Genomic DNA, 16,776 nt, shown 5'->3' with positions numbered 1-16,776 from the left:
AAATGAAGTGATTCTTAATCAATTTACAGAAATAAAATTTATATGATTTTATCAAACAAAGGGTCTGACTCTGTTGCTAAGAAAGACTGTATGTATGTTATTTTCTCACAGCATGTATGTATGCCCTGTAAAGAAATCACCAACGGTATCACATCCATAATCTGTTATGTACTTTCTGGAGGACACAATGGTGGCCTTTAGTGCACGCGTCAGCCTGAAATCCTCTCAAGATTCATGGGACAATAGTAGCTTTATTCTATTTCATAACTTCCATCATCTTGCAGACAGTCAGTACACTTCATGCCTGACTGAAATGGATGCAAAACATATTTGTGCTAAGAAAAGCTACCTCCAAATCTTATCACCTTTCCTATTTTCTTCTCCATCCCATTTTTACTGTGACTGTTTTTACCGAGACATAGGTACAACATGCCAGAGACACATTGCTCAGCCTGTTGCAGGCACCCAAGTGTCACGTTAACAGTCTCGAAGCAAAATTGCCGCTGTTGCTTCAGCCTGAGGCACCTGCGGCTGGGACCTCCTTCCCACCAGCCCACACGGACGGGGAGCCTGGATTCACGCTGACTCAGGGCTGTCAAACCGCGGCACTCTGACTTACGAGGTTAAAAATAAAAAGCTGGGCGAGAGCTTGAAAGCTGCCGGTCAAACTGAGAGGAGCAGCACCAACCCTCGCCCCCCTGAACGAGGGCTTTAGAGCAACGTTTTAAATTTCCTCTCCGGATCGGCGCCTCCCGCCCCTCACCGCGCCCTTCGCCCCATTCGCGCCTCCCGAGGCTGCCCAGGAGCGCCCTCGGCACCAACCGACCCTGGCCAGCCCCGCAGGCTCCCCCGCCGGGCCTGCCGCCCTCGGCGCCCCGACCGCCTCCGCCCAGGCCGCCGGGCCGCGCCGCCCCGACACGCCTGCACCGCCCGAGGGTCGTCGCCCTCGGCACCCCGCCACTTCCCGCCCCGCCGAGGCTGAGCTCCGCCGCCCGCACACCGACCGCCTCCCGCCCGGGCCGCTGCGGACGGAGGCACCGGGCGAGCTCCCCCCCGCCCGCCTTTAGAGCGGGGCAGCGGCCCTGAGCTCGGCGCGTTCCATTCCTCTCTCCCCGTGGGGTGGGGGGCACATCGGAACGCCGTCGCTCGCTGCAGAAGGGGCACGTAAACGGCCCGCAGTGCCGGTGCCCGCTGAGGCGCAGCGTCCCCGCACGCCTGAGCCCGAGGGGGGGCGGGAGATGGCGGCGGGAGGGCGCGGGACGGGGCGGGGGGGGGGGCGGAGTTGGTAGGTTCCGGAGGGGGCCGGCGAGCGCGGAGCGCTGGCGCCGCGGCTGTCAGTTCGGCGCGGCGCCGCGGGCGGAGGGAGGCGCAGCCGGGGCGCGATCTTGCCGCCTCGGGCTGCCGCCGGGGGGGCTGCCGGGGGGGCCGCTGCCGGGGGGGCCGCTGCGGGCACCCGCCGCCCTCGGCCCGGGCCTCGCTGCGGCGCGCGGCAGGTGCAGGGCGCGCAGGCGGCCGCGCCGAGGCCGCCCGCCCGGCAGCGATGCCGGCGGTGCAGAAGACCGTGTCGGAGATCCGCTCCCGCGCAGAGGGTAAGTGCCACCCGGCGCCCGCCCGTCTCCGCCCGCAGCGGGGAACGGGGACGGGGGACCCGGCCGGCGCTCCGGCACCCTCCGGCGCGGAGCCGCGGCGGGGTCTGCGCCGCCTGGCCGGGAGGGGGCGGCGGTGGCGGCGGGGAGATGAGGCGGCGGGAGCCGGTGTCGCGCCGGCGGCTGCAACGCCGCCCGCCGCGCCGCCGCTCACCGCGGCCTCCGGTGGCGCCGCGACCCCCGGCGGGGCTGCGGCGGCGGGTGCTCGCCGCTGCCGGGCATCGGCCCCAGCGGCTGGGGCGTGAGCGTCGCCGGCGGCGGCGGTGTTCGCCGGGGGGTCTCGTATGCGTGGCCGTGCGTTGCCCCCGGGGCGGCGGGCCCCCGGGCAGCGGATCCCGAGCAGAGGATCCCCGGGCAGCCAGGCCGCCTCCCGGGGCGGGCGCTGTTGTGTTGTGCCCGGTGTGTCCGGGCGCAGGGCCCGCGGCCCCCAGCGGCGGGCGGGGGGAGGCGGCGGCTCAGGGCCCGGCGTGCCCGCCCTGGGAGCGGGTCGGCATACCTCGGCTGCGTGGGGTCCGCCGGTGTACGCGGGTCGTCAGAAATCCGCGTTTCTCACGCGGGGAATGTGCCTGAGAGCATCACACCGTGCTGATGCTTTGTGCCTAGCTACGGCTTAGGATTGCTCAGCCTGCAGATGGCAACATGTTAAGAGCTGCCTTGTAAAAAGAGTCGCTGCAGTGCAATTGTATTAATAGAGTATTTATTGCATGCAAAAGTAAAATCTGAAGTCGGCGATACCAAAGCAGCGGTCTGTTGGGACAGCTTATGGTTTCCAGCTGCTGCAGGTAATGCTGCCAGCGGCACTGTAAATGACGCATGCTTCCCCTGGCAGGTACGCAGGTTTTATCCTTTTGTCTGGAAGTTTTCGCACTGAAACCATTACATCTGGTTCATAATTTTTTTGGCTTTGTTTGGCCATATAGGGAGGTGGAAACTTTCTCCCTCTCTTTCTTCCTCCTTCCAAACCAATCATATTTTATTTGTTTGTTCTAGGAAGAGCAGGAAGAAGTATAGATTGGAAATAGGCTGTTACCTTGATGCTCTTTTCTGTTTCTCCCTCGTTACATGCTTTCTTCCCCCAATAGTAGGTTTGTAGGAGGTCTGGCTCTGCCTCTACCTAGGAAATGTTAGCTGGCCAAGAAAAAGAAGAATGCATCTTTCTAAGCATAAATGAAGAAGGTACATCCTTCCAGGGACGCTTTTGAAATGCATTTACAACCAGGGCAGCCATGCTGCTATACCCACAGTGATTAGTAGGTGTGTGTAATGGGGCTAGTTAAATGTCCAGATTTTTAGTGCTTAACTTCAGTTCCTTTCCGGTTATTCTTTTTCCAGACAGTTAGTTTTCACTGCAAGCTTAGCACAGATAAATCGTGAAGATTGATGCTGTCTTTAAAATTATCTAAGTACAGGAACCTTAATTGTTTTTAAATGAACAAATGTTATGTTACCTAAAGGTAAATGTCAATCTAAGATGTGCAGATGCAGTAAAAGGGGGGGGGAAAAAGACCCAAATGCCTAGCTTATTTGAATAGTGTTCAAGATTGGATGACTATAGAACAGTTGAATACAGGGTTAAGAGGGTTCTCAAAAATACTTTCTTTAGGACTGAAAATAGGTATGAAACTTATTTTAAGAAACCTAACTTTCAGAAAATTACATGATAGTTTTTCATCGTAGCAGTGGAGTTATTGACTTGTATTATCCTATATTATAGTATTACTAAAAAATAATTTTAAAATGCTGCTGTTTTCTTAATCTTAATATGATGGTGTTCAAGATTGGATGACTATAGAACAGTTGAATACAGGGTTAAGAGGGTTCTCAAAAATACTTTCTTTAGGACTGAAAATAGGTATGAAACTTATTTTAAGAAACCTAACTTTCAGAAAATTACATGATAGTTTTTCATCGTAGCAGTGGAGTTATTGACTTGTATTATCCTATATTATAGTATTACTAAAAAATAATTTTAAAATGCTGCTGTTTTCTTAATCTTAATATGATGCCTAGTAGTTAATTTTAATAATTTTCAGTTCAATTTATTTATACTCACTTCATTCACAACAACATTCATAACAATTACAGTGCAAAGTTGTTGTTACTGGCAGGGTCCCTCTGTGTTCTTTGAAAGTCAGTGGTAATGCTGTAGTCACAAACAGCATGTCACAAAATGAGACAGTTCCTTAGGGCAGGGGTCCTCAAACTTTTTAACCAGGGGCCCAGCGCACAGATGAAGTGGCAGGCAGCCATCTGCGGCTGCTTGGTTCCCCCCCAAACCCCGGCGGGGGGGGGGGCGGGGGGGCTCTTTAAATACCGGGGGCCGGATCGAGGACCCTGGGGGGCCATACCTGGCCCGCAGGCAGTAGTTTGAGGACCCCTGCCTTAGAGTATCCTAAGACTTGTGGGGATCTGATAGACAAGCTTAATACTACTTCCCTTATTCGAGAATTTTTGTATTGTGTCACTGGGATTAAAACCTCATTTTTTTCTCCTGTGACTGCAGCAAGTAATTTCTGCTTCAGAGGCCTTTTTCCATGGATCATGAGCTACCTTATCAGGCTGGACTGTCTTGACATCATCTTAGAACTGAGCTCTCTGACATGAAGAGATAGTATGTAATAATAGACAAAATCAGCTGTTGTGCTTGGATGAAATAAACTAAGTCCAAACTGTCAGAACAATGCGCACATGTATCATTCTTAAGAATTGTTCGACAGTTGCACAGAAGAATTGACACTACAGTCTGTAGATTATTACAAAATAAAATTGTAGGTGTTTGCATGCTTGTAAGACAGTATGTAACCTGCATAGAGAAAATAATGTGGTTTAAAAGGAGCTACTGGTTTTCTGGCATTCTTCCAAACCTCTGCAGGTTCTTGTGCTCTTCATGGTTGATGAAAGATAACCAGGCATGGTTATAACTTTTTTTTTTTTAATAGATTTTGTGCCTATGATTCCTGTTGCAAAGAACACCTGCAGTTCACCATAAGCCTAGGAAATGCTACAGTTCTGAAGTGGTACATGTATCGATAAAATCTTGCTCAAGGCATGAAAGATCTGGCCCTCCTAAACAAACTTAGGAAATCACTACATGTGTTTTTGCCAGCAGTAACCTTTATTCAGAATTGTACCTGGGCTTCAGACATTTGGTGTTGTGGAAGCAGCATTGGTGTCATCTATTCTGCAGTTGCAAAACACGTGGGGAATTCTTGAGTAGTGTAGCCTACATCTAGCTTTATTAAATACAGTAATTAACCGTGGGGTTTTTTAGCTATATATAGCTGCACAGTTAATACATGCATCTATTAAATAATATGAAATGGAGTAATTTGAAGCATTTTATTTCTTTTGAGAGACTCTGGGAGAGTGGATTTGTAGTTGGCAGATCTTATCAGGGTTCTCTGCAGCATTAATGCATTTCATCCATGTGTTCATGGAGTTCAGTGAATTATATTGGATTGTTGAGAATGGGCAGAGTTTTGAGGTACCATGATACTGCCTACCAAAACAGTAGGTAATAACTAGTTCTTCTTATTAGTAGAGGTAAGTGCCTGTATGAGAACTAGGTGAAGCTGAACCTTCTGCATGATGAGATGACTTCCAAGAGAGAGTGTTTCAAAATTCTGTAATAGTCTTCAGCAGACCATCTGTTTTTATATCCTTAGGTGTTTCTGCTCATGGACTACAGGACTATATAGCATTTTACTAGATGTAGCGCTCATTATAGTCACTTGTGCCTGTCTTTCTGCCAAGTCTGTTTTGTAGACTTATGTTAGATCCTAGTGACTCACAATGGGGAAAAAGACTGGTCTAGTTCTAGCACAGGCTTGGCCATCTCAGCGGTACCAGCCTATTCAAGTAGGTCATTCCCATTCCCTTCTGTGCTCTGACGCCTCAGAAGGACAGACTGATGGATCAGGTTCCTACTGGCTGTTCTGTCATTGAAGATCTATCACAGTGTTATGACAAATTCCTGATCCTAACATCGTTTTCTTAATGATACCCTCTTCAAACTGCTGCTTTCTTTAGGAGTGTGAGCAAGCAGACTTACTGTTCTGGTTTCAGCTAGGAAGAGTTAATTTTATTGCTGGTAGCTGCTTGTAGTGCTGTGGATGAGAATAATGTTGATAGCACACTGATGTTTTAGTTGTTGCTGAGCAGTGCTTACACAAAGTCAAGGACTCTTCAGCTTCTCATACTACCCTGCTAGCCAAGTAGGCTGGGGTTGCACAAAAAGCTGGGAGGGGACACAGCCAGGGAAGCAGACCTAAATTACCCAGAGGGATATTCCATATCATGTAACGTTGTGCTGAACAATAAAACTGGGGGGAGTTGGCTGGGGGCCATCAATCACTGCTTGGGGACTGGCAGGGCATCGGTCAGCGGGTAGTTAGCGATTGCATTGTGCATCACTTGTTTTGTATATTCTTTTATCATTATTACTGTTTTCCCTTCCTTTCTGTCCTATTAAGCTGTCTTTATTTCAACGCACAAGTTTTACTTTTTTTCTGAATCTCTTCCCACTGTGGGCAGTGAGTGAATGGCTGTGTGGTGTTCAGCTGCCTGTCAGGTTAAGCCACAACACTTATTCATGTAAGAGGTTCTTGGCTACAGCACCAACTTTCAAAGCTTTTGAATGCTGTGCTTTGAAAATAAAGAAGATATTTTTAATGATTAAGTGCACTGAAGTCCTTCTGGTGATTTTTTTTTTCCCCTCCCTTTCTTTCCATATTGCAGTCTATCTGTATTTGTCCATTTCTTGTAATGAAAACGAGACTAAACTGTTAAACTACCCTACCTAAAGGAAAAATTGGATCTATGGAAAATATTTGGACAGCGTTTACTCTTTAGAATTTATTGTTGTTGTTTTACTAATTCAGAAACGTTTCAATCCAAACTGGTTTAGGAAGAGTCCCTAGAAATACTGTGTGTTGGAACAGAGTTGGTTCTTCCAAAGATATTTTGGAAACAAAATACAGTCTTTAATGTGTTCTCTTGTTGGAGAAAGCTCAGGGTGGTTATTTGGGGGCTTTTTTGTTTGTTTCATTGGTTACATGTTTATTTGAGCTTTGTTGTTGATGTTATTTTTGTTGGCAAAACTGAAAACATGTATTCTGTGCAAAACCAAACATTTTGCCATGACTTGTTTTTTTTCAGTTACAGCTTGTACTCTGGGAAGTAACTACCCAGTCTCCATATTCTCAGAGCTGATAGCAATTCTGTCTCCCATTTTTTTCTTGCTTTTTCCTACTCTTGTGTATAATTTACTTCCATTCTTTAATTTTGAACAGATTGTAGGAAATCCTGAACCAAAACCTTGGTTATTTATTGAGTGACTTTGAATGAAATTTGTGGTGCATTGTGGTTATCCATCAACAATTTCCAAATTCGTTGTTCTGCCAGCAAATAACATTCAGAGTGTAGAACAAAATGTTATATACAGTTTTTCTAGTTTATGCAACAGCTTTGTAAATTAACTTTTTGATTAGGGCAACAGTTTCATTCCTTTGATATTGAAGTACATATTTTTATGGGGTTTGGCCCTGTATTGACATAACAATAATCAAATGATATTATCAGAAAGTGTGATTCTGAATATTAAGAGAAATTAGTTTTGAAACTTGCCATTTGTTCGTAATAAGTTGTGAGAGTAGTACGATGTGTTGGCATTTCCTATTCTTTTTAAAGTGCTGATTTTCAAGTCAAATGCTTTTCTGTCAGTGTGGGCATGTAAGAATGTATGTCTTAGGATCTGTTTGATAATTCAACTGTGGATAAATGTTCAGCTCAACTCTGGTTAAATATCAGCAATGTTGCAAGCCACAGCAGAGTAAGAAGAGTCTTGGAATATATTCGTTCTTCGTCCTGAATGGCAGGTCTTACTAGTACAGCATCACAGTTCCTGTCTGAAATGTGGTAGTTGCTGGTTTATTCTTGCTAGATATAAGACTTCAAAATTATTACTGAGAGGTATTTCAGAACTTGTTGTGGCCTTTAGGCCAAAAAGGGTGATGCTACTTTTAATTTTAAGCCCTGGAACAATGCTTTTCTGATAGCTTAGTGTAATGAACAAACAAAAGACGAGTTAGGTGGACACCAGTTTAACACCTGTAACACAGCAGTAACTACACTTTTTTTTTTTTTTTAAGAGATTAGAGTGATTGTTTCATCTGAAGTTCTTACTTTTATACTTCACACTGATGTTTCATAATAAGAATTTTCTAACAACTAATGCTTTTCTGTTGTCTCTGCATGTGTTCTGGAATTTTTGTTCTTCCTGTCTGGTTTCTATATGTCAGGTTTTTGTATCTTTTTGTGTGTCAGCTTTCCAAATGTTTGGGTCAGCGCTCTTCTGTTGTCTTGGCACCTTCTACTGAGTTACTGAAGGGCAACCAACTCTTTCATTCTTGCTGTGTGTTAAATTCATCCTTTCAAACACACTTTTATCAAAAATATAACTACTTTCTCCAAGAGATGATCTGGTAATATTTCCCTTCTGTTGTTAAATATGGGCATGTTTTTATTTGTTCCTGCAGTTAGTTGTAGACAATATTTTTATAACAGGGCAGCTTCTGCTTATTTGATTAACAGGCTGAGTTTATACAAATTGGTTTGATGCTAATGCATCCTCACTTCTGGAGGAAGAATATAGCACTTGGTAGTTTCTTTGTTGCAAAGTCCTGAACTTTATGTAGGCGTGCTGCACCGATGTGTGAGACTTTATCTTAGGTTAGTCAGCAGTTAAGCTCTAGCTTATAGTTTGGGTTTTTAAAATTTCATAGAAACGTAGTCCTTAAAAGGTTTGAGATGTAATGCATAAGTTTTTAGATATTTTTGTGTATGTGTATACACATACAGACAAATACACAAACAGGGAAGAAAAACTATCTCCCAGATACTGAGCTTTGTGTGTCAGTTAGGTCTGTGTACTCTAGTGAATCTATTACAAAGTTTAGGCAGGGAGGTGATGGGACATGTGTAACCTTTAAAGCTTTCAGGGTAGTATAATGCACCTAGTGTAGGAGAGCTGGTTTTACTGAAGCTACAGAGTATAAAGGGCTATGTGTGAGGCTCAGAACTTAACTCCTGAGATTGCTTTTTAAGTGAAAATTGGGGGGAAAAACAAAGTTAATTCAAGGTAGTAGGAGGTGAGGTAGTGAATGTTTATGAAGCTCCTCAGCACCTTTTGGCTGTCATTTTGATTAAAGGAGAACAAATAAATGCTGTAATACTGATATATGAAAATAAATGTCTATAGTTTGGCAGTTTGTTTAACAAACAGGTAATATACAGTGTTTAATGCCTGCTAACACTTGCTTTAACTCTATCATTGTCAGGCTTATACTGGCATAAGTTTTTAAACGAATGCTTTAAAATTGAAGTAGTACATTCCACAAACATGTAAACTCTTTCCTTATTTCCTGAACTTAGTCAGGCTAGGTTGGTACTGTTGGCACAATAGTTTCCAAATTTTCCACCCAAGTGCTGTCACAGGAGCTGTATTTCGTGTTTGCTCCTTCATCAAGCAACTAGACTTTTAAGTGTCCTATACCCAGAATGAAGGTGAGCTCACCATGTGATGGATTAGGGCTCAGTCAGGTAAAAACATGTGACTGGATGTGCACCTGCAGTTTGGCTGAAAACCTAGTTTTCTTAAAGATGTAGCTGTATCCAGTTGTGTTATAGGTATGTATGCTTATGGAATTGTGTGCTGGAGGTTGTTTGTAGCCAGTTGTATGATGGTTGTCACTCCAAGGAGGGGTTATGACAAGGAATAGGAAATTGCCTGCTTAGTCTGCCACATACACCTGTGTGGTTCCTTGAGTCAGGGAGTATTGTGTGGGCACCTGTTCAGGTGGGCCCACTCTGTTAGGCTGGCTGCCCTTCCTCTGAAGGGTCTTCTTGAGACACATACTGAAGTTTGAATAGAAGTGTGTTATATATGTGCCTTCCATTGGGGGACTTGGAAGGAAAGAAACAGAGAAATTGTAGTGGTTGAATGTAGTACTGGGGATTTCCCCCACTGAAATAGAATCTGTGAATTCTGAATGGCAAATGGCACGATATTACAAGTTTCCACTGAGTCTTTGCACAATGTGTGGAGACTTGTCCTTGCAAGGTGGTGTCTGAAATGTACGTTCTGGATATAATGAGTAAGAGGCTATGTAGTGGGCCAGTGGACTGGAGGATGACTTGCGTTTTGCATAACCTGTTTGTGGGGATGTATAGAACATGCTAGAAACAAGCTTTTAAATTAAGGCTGTGCCTGAAAACTATCTTTGACATGCATATACATTCTGATGTATTCAGTTGCATTCTAACATTTTTTTTCTATGTATCTTTCTGATTTGGTATACAGAATGAGCGGTGCTTATTTAAGAAGCAGCTATACACACATAGATTATTGTTATAATTTTAAAACTCTTTGGTGATTGATTTATGCCGTACCTGTGTTTACTCTGCAAGCTCTATCCTGAATAGACTGCTTAGGCCTGTTGGTCATCAACGTAGGAGTGTTTGAAAAAACATTAGTGAAAATTCTTGAGAGAGAAGAATACATTAGTATCCCCTTTTACAGATGAAAGGTGTGATGCAGGTTGGTACAAGATTCCTCATAGTATATAGAAGAATTATTACAAAGCTCAGTTTTCACTGACTAGTGGAGGCAGTTGCTGGGAGTGTCAGTAAGTCTAACAATACCATTTCAAGTTAAGCACACATAAAATGAAGAATATACTGGTGCCACTTCTGGGAATAATCTGGCTAGTGTCATGCAGAAAACTTGTAGCAGCTGAAGGAATGGTGTCCCATTAACCAATGAATGCTTAAGTAGCCTTGGCTTCCAAGGATCACATCCTTCCAGCTCAAGACTGGTCCATCACAATGACCAAGAAATCATGAATTGGCATGAATTAGCAAGGAGCCCCTCACAAAACTCAAGTAAGTATAAAAAGGGAACATGGAAGAGGTGAAAACAGGGACAGGTGACTGAAAAGGAGCATAGAGAGATGGGGTAAGCTAGCAAAGCCAGACCCTGCTCGGGGTTTAATCTGGTGAGGGGCTTGTAGAAGTCCTTCTTGTTCTCCTTCAGATGTAAGAGCAGGAAGAAGATGACAGTGGAAAATGTGAGCCTGCCTGCTGAATGGGGCAGGGAACCTAGAGGCTAAGGATGCAGAAAAAGATGCAGTATGTTGTATCTTCTCCGCTTTGGTCTCTACTGGTAAAATCAGCCCTCAGGAACCACAGGTTCCTGATATCAACTGGAAAATCTGAAAGAAGAACAACTTGGTGGAGGAGGAGAAGGTTAAGGAACGCTTAAACTGGGAATACATGAGTCCATGGGATCTGATCAAGTGCATTCATGAGTGTAGAGGGAGATGGCAGGTCTCTTGTTAGTTAGGCCACTCTCAGTTATCATTGCAAAGTAATGATGGTCAGGGGTGGGGGCTGTTCTGGAGGACTGGAAGAATATAATCGATGGCACTGTAGGGTAGTTTACATTATTAGTTTTCTGTGTTTGCTTAGATTCAATTGTGGCAACTAATTTTCTATCAATATTTATCAGAACAGGTGATTTATGCAAATAAATAGAATTAGTCAATTTCATTTAAGAAAGCTGTACTAGACACATGCTTTTTATATTTAATTTCATTGCTCAGGCATCATCTTGGTGAAATGTTTTTCTACCACTGAGATTAATGGTTAAATTTTTTCAATACCACTGGGCTGTGTGTGTGTAACACCAGTTTAAAAGAAGCACAAAGGGGAAAGTGTGTTATGTGTATATTGGACGGTCAGTGAGTGATGAGCAATTGTATTGTGCATGACTTTGTGGTGTTTTTGGTTTGTTTTGTTTTCTTGGGTTTTATTTCTCTCTCCCTCTGCTTTTTGTTACAATTATTATTTTTACTACTATTTATTTATTTTTACTTTATTTCAATTATTACACTGTTCTTATCTCTACCCACATGTTTAACCTTTTTGCAGTTCTCCCCATCCCACCGTGCAGGAGGGGGAGGGCATGTGAGTGGCTGAGTAGTTGCTGGCTGGGGTTAAACCATGACAACAATATAGAGATATTCTGAGGTTTTAATGCTTATTTACCAGATAATTATATTTTTCATTACATGTTGCTTAGAATTTCTGGTATTACTGGTATATTCCTGAACTTCTTGCCTTTTTCTTGTGTTAGTGTTAATATTTTTCTCTTGGTGTCTTCCTTTTAAAATATTTACCTCACTGCTGGAATTAATTTCTGAAATTCTGCAGTTTTTAACTCGAGATCACTCAGCTGGGAGAGATGGATGAGACTGACCTTTTTTGGGTTTGAGTTCTCCCTGTCTCCCCCCATCTTTTCCTGCCCACCCCACCCCTAAAACGCTCACTTCTGGGTTCAAGTGCATCAGTTGACAAAAAAAAAAACACAAAAAAAAAATTTCATATTGCTATGAAGTTGCGCAAGCTATTTAAATGTACTCATGAATTCAGTAGATTTTACATTTATTATTCATTATCATAGTTTTACAAAACATCTTGACTATATACTTTAATTTTTTATGTTTTTTAAAAGATCATTACTTGTGAGAAGTGTGAAGGTATTGAGTTAATATTCACAATAGATGTATTATTTTGTCATGAGATGCCTTGAATCTTGTGTATGTGTGCGTATATATATATTTCTGTTTATATGGAAAACCATGGTGTGTTTTTACAGGGTATGAGAAGACAGATGATGTTTCAGAGAAAACTTCTCTAGCTGATCAAGAGGAACTGAGAACTATATTCATCAATCAGCCTCAGCTAACTAAATTCTGCAATAATCATGTCAGGTATTAACGAGTGGTTTTTGTTAGTACACATTTAATTTCAGAACATTGCATGTTCCATAGCAAAAATGAAGAAAAGATTCTGTTTATTCCACTACTGTAATTTCCTCTGACCACTAATTACAGTCTTGGACTCTGGAGGGGGGAATGAAGTGAAATGAGGAGAGCAGCAGAGCTGCTTCAATTACAAACCTGACCTTCTGAATTTTTAAGAACAGGGTGGAGAAGGTACGGATGCTTTACTGCTGCACTATCAGCATGTCCCTAGAATATGGATTTCTTCTTCATCTTTCAGTTCAGTTTAAGTTCAGTTCATCTTTTAATTTATTTCTGGTAGCTGGATGTCAATGCAGATGTACTTTACTTGAGCATGGCATAGTTTGTGCTTTGGAAACTCTTTGTCTTTTTCATTTAGCCAGTTACAAAGATGCTGTGGTTGCTTATGAAACTAGTTTTGAATTTTAAGTTCAGTCTTTAGGATTCTGCTGATGATTCATGTTGTGGTTGGTTGGTTGTTTTTATTGAATTTTAAGTCAGACACTAAATACCCAGAAGTAATGTATGTTTAGATCATCTGGTAACATCCTCAGTTCTGTTGTTAAAATTCAAAGTAAATGAAGGCAAAGATACCTCTGTCCCAAGTAGGTGTGTTTTTTGAAGTTACCTTTGATAATATGCAGAAATTTTACAGGCATGGAGAATAATGTGGTGAGGTTTTTCCATGAACCTGAGAAACTTTATAATGCTTTTTCTTTGTGTATGCAACTTGTCTTTTCTGTCTTTTGCTTTGTTTTCTTGACAATGTTGAGTTTTTCCCAGGATACGTTCATTCCCTCTTTATATTACTTTGACTCTGCATAAAACAGTCAAATCTTACTAACTTTAAAAGGGGGTTAAAATACTCTTACAAGACTTTTGCTTGTAAGTTTCTGGCATGATTATTTTCACCATTATTGTTTTAGAACCTTATATAGTAGCCTTCTGTTCTTAAACAAACAGAAGGCTGACAGAGAGGTGGGAAGTCAAACATTTTGTTATGATGGCTTAGCAGTGATTATTATGCTAGGATAAACTCTGTCCTGTTCCTCCCGCCTAGCAAAACTACACTTAATATCCAGTATTTATCAGTTAAAAATAAAAAAGTAAACTTTCCATTTAGTGAAGGGGTGTAGGTTTTTACCTTTTAATAGATTTTCATAATTTTAATTATTACTTAAATGCACCATTTCTATTCAGTTGATCCTGTTAGGTTTTTTTGCATTGAATCGTGCAAACTCACATGCAGCGCAGAAGCTCCACAGCTCCTCAAGTCCTGATTTAGCACCCTCCTCATTATGCACAATGTCATACCTCTTTCTCCAAGACCTTTGTCCTAACTGGAGCCGTTGTGCAGCGTTACCTGCCCAGTGTAGGCTGTAGCTTGCAGGGTAGGGTACTTGACTGGGCCTGAGAGCTGCAGGCCTGGGGCTTCAACCTGCTTCCTCAACAGCAGTGGTGTAACTGCTTGCCTGCTACCTTTGCTTTATTTTTTTCTTCTCCTCATCACCTGTAATTGAGCAGCAGCAGAACTTGAGTGCTTCCCACAGAGCAGGCAGAGGTGATGAGGGAAAGTCTTGCCTCACCATGGAAGCTGGTGACAGTCCCTATGGGTGGCAGGTGCTCCCTGGGTTAGCTGGTGCATGGATGCCTGTGCAGAACAGTCTCTGTACAAGTCTTTTGGTTTCTCTTTTAGCTAAAAGAAATCTGTTTGCTAGCACAGAAATCACAAAACGTCCTATTTGAAAGCTTGTGTAACTCGAGAGGGAGATAATACATTTGAAGAATTTTTTGCACTGTAATAATAGCGCATGTTTTTTTCTCTCTTTGTCAGCACTGCAAAGTACAACATAATCACATTCCTGCCAAGGTTCCTTTATTCCCAGTTCAGAAGAGCTGCTAATGCATTTTTTCTTTTTATTGCATTACTCCAGGTAAGATCAACAATAAGATGCTCATGTTTGAAACTTAGGACAGTATTTATACCACAGACAAGTGTTCTGCAGAGATACTGAGGTGGCTGTACCATTCTTTCCAAGCTAGTTAGCCTTCAGAATAGCTGTGTTGTGTAGGTGTGCCTTTAATAAGTGTTTGGTTTTGTGGGTTTTTTACTCATTGGAGATAACAAAATACACACAAACATTTTTGTGTAAAAGAGGTTAAGTATTGCTGAAATATTGACAGGTGAAAAAGGCTGTTGTGACAGAGGAATTGAATTTTAAAATATCTGGCTTACACAGAAAATGTTATGTGCAGTTGGCATTTCTTGTAATGAGTAGTACTGCTTAAAAAGCTGAACTTCATAAACTTTAGTCCTGTAGTCTGTTATGAGGCGCAGGAATTGCAGTTGAGGAGAAGTGATTACTTACGCTTAGAGTGAAGCTGATTAGAATTGAAGTTGAGCCTGGATGAAGAAAAAGCAGTGGAGTCCAGTACTATAGCAGCTATTTCCCATATCCCAGATGATTAACTGTGCTGGTTAAGAAGAAAGAACAATCTTTTCTATACCACCACTGTAGCTTTATTCAGTATGTTTGTAAAGGGCTATCCCTGACCCAGCTTACTGAGGCTTTTTTTAAGAAGTACATAATGTTTTGCAGATATATCGGAATATTTTAATTTTGCAGTAGTTCAAGTTTATAAAACAGATTCTAGGTTTTCTTTATACTATTCTATGAATGCAGCAGCTGATGGTGAATGAACATTGAACTGTGGACAGGTGCGGTGATAATTACCATTGACTAGTTCTGTATTCCAATCATATTTGATAAAAACACATTTTCTGCATAATTTCTAGTGCATTTTTAGAAGGTGTTGATGTGTCTGTTGTGGAAATCATTGTGTTAGGAATTGACATACCAAACAAAAATTACTAAAATACTGGCACATATACTGCCATGTGTAGCTTTTCCTCCCTCACTTCAGATGTTTCAGCAAGTGAGAGTTGATTCCTCTGTGTTTACTCAGGTTTCTTCGCTTCTGCTATAAGTGCTTGGAACATATTCTTAGGATACATCTGCACAGGTAGCTTACACTGTTTTCTAGAGGGTAAAAAAGAATTCTGAAGTTCAGGATTTCATTAGGTTGTCTGCCTGCAAACATGTGGCTTGTAAATAAACATCCTTTTGACCCCATCTGGCATCTCAAGCTAATCCAGTGGTCCAGCAGCTTTTCTTGTCCCACTGTGTACGTCAAGCTAGTAGCACAGAGTATGAGGCTTCAGAAGCTGTTTGAGGCTTAGCATGTCTCATGGCAGGCTGGCAGGTGTGTGCACGGTGAGGAGTTGGAAGGTGAGGAGGTGAAAGGTTAGGACTTAGAAGCCCACCATCTCCTATCAGGCTATCAATGAGACTGTACTGGCAGGAGTAAGAAATACGGGGTAATGGAACCAGGGAACAGGGCGGTGCCCCTTTTGCTTTCATATTTTACCTGGAAAATAATACGTAATTGGAATGGGGGAGTTTGGGCATATGCATAGGGAGGAATGAAAGGGTAGGAGTAGCTGAAGTGGTAGATCCCTTTCCTTTGTAGCCAACACATAGGTGCTTGCCCAACAGTAACTTTTTGCCTGGTTTCCATTTAATTGCTTGAAAAATGTGGTCTAGAGTAACATGGAAAATAGATCTATATAGGTCTTACTCCAAGAAACATAGCATATGTACATATCATCCTGTTTTCTTCCAGAAGCACAATATGATGGTAGCAAAAAGAAATTTGTAGAATTCATAACTAACATTGGCTGTTTTTCAAAACATCTTATGGTAAATTGAGGATGTCTTCTAACCACATTGAGGCACCACTTATTAGTGTACTCTCTTCTTGCAGAGATCTCATTGTAGTCATATGTGCCACATTGCCTGTTTTAAGTCTGTTAAGGCAGCAATCCTCTCGCCAATCAATGTTGCCATTAAGAACTCTAGTCAATATAAAGATAATTATGGATAACTATCCACATATATCACATAAGTAGGTGAATCTTCTCAGCATTTACTTCACATACACATTTGCTTGCATCATCTGGGCCCATACCTGCTTAGCAAAAATGGGTTTCTTGAAATAGTCTGGCAGAAGACAGCTATTTGAAATTTGTCAAATAATAACTAGTGTAATACAAAATATCTCTTAGATGTTAAAACTGAAAGGAAGTAAAAATACCTTGGACTTGTGTCCACTCTAACAAAAGTCTAAACTCAAAAAAATTAATTGTATTTTAATGTAATCAGAAACACAGAAAAGGAAGGTGAATATTCTCCAAACACTAAAACCTC

At 42.4% G+C, this 16,776-nt stretch overlaps 1 protein-coding gene across 3 annotated transcripts in view; it reads left to right on the top strand.

Moving 5' to 3' along the window:
• Positions 1-1,361: 1,361 nt before the first annotated feature.
• ATP8A1 (ATPase phospholipid transporting 8A1) overlaps positions 1,362-16,776 on the top strand; it is a 117,503-nt gene continuing 102,088 nt past the window's right edge. The window contains exons 1-3 of one of the 3 annotated variants that reach the window (XM_055728231.1): positions 1,362-1,589; positions 12,361-12,475; positions 14,343-14,442. In XM_055728231.1, the coding sequence (XP_055584206.1) occupies positions 1,541-1,589; positions 12,361-12,475; positions 14,343-14,442 (264 nt within the window). In that variant the 5' untranslated portion in view covers positions 1,362-1,540. The remainder of the gene's footprint in view (positions 1,590-12,360; positions 12,476-14,342; positions 14,443-16,776) is intronic. The other 2 variants (XM_055728162.1, XM_055728298.1) reach the window with 2 other exon arrangements.

Source organism: Falco cherrug, chromosome 1, assembly GCF_023634085.1.
Source record: "Falco cherrug isolate bFalChe1 chromosome 1, bFalChe1.pri, whole genome shotgun sequence".
In the NCBI taxonomy this organism is placed as follows: domain Eukaryota; kingdom Metazoa; phylum Chordata; class Aves; order Falconiformes; family Falconidae; genus Falco; species Falco cherrug.
Note: the sequence above shows the minus strand (reverse complement) of the source record. Positions and strands in the feature narration are given on the sequence as shown.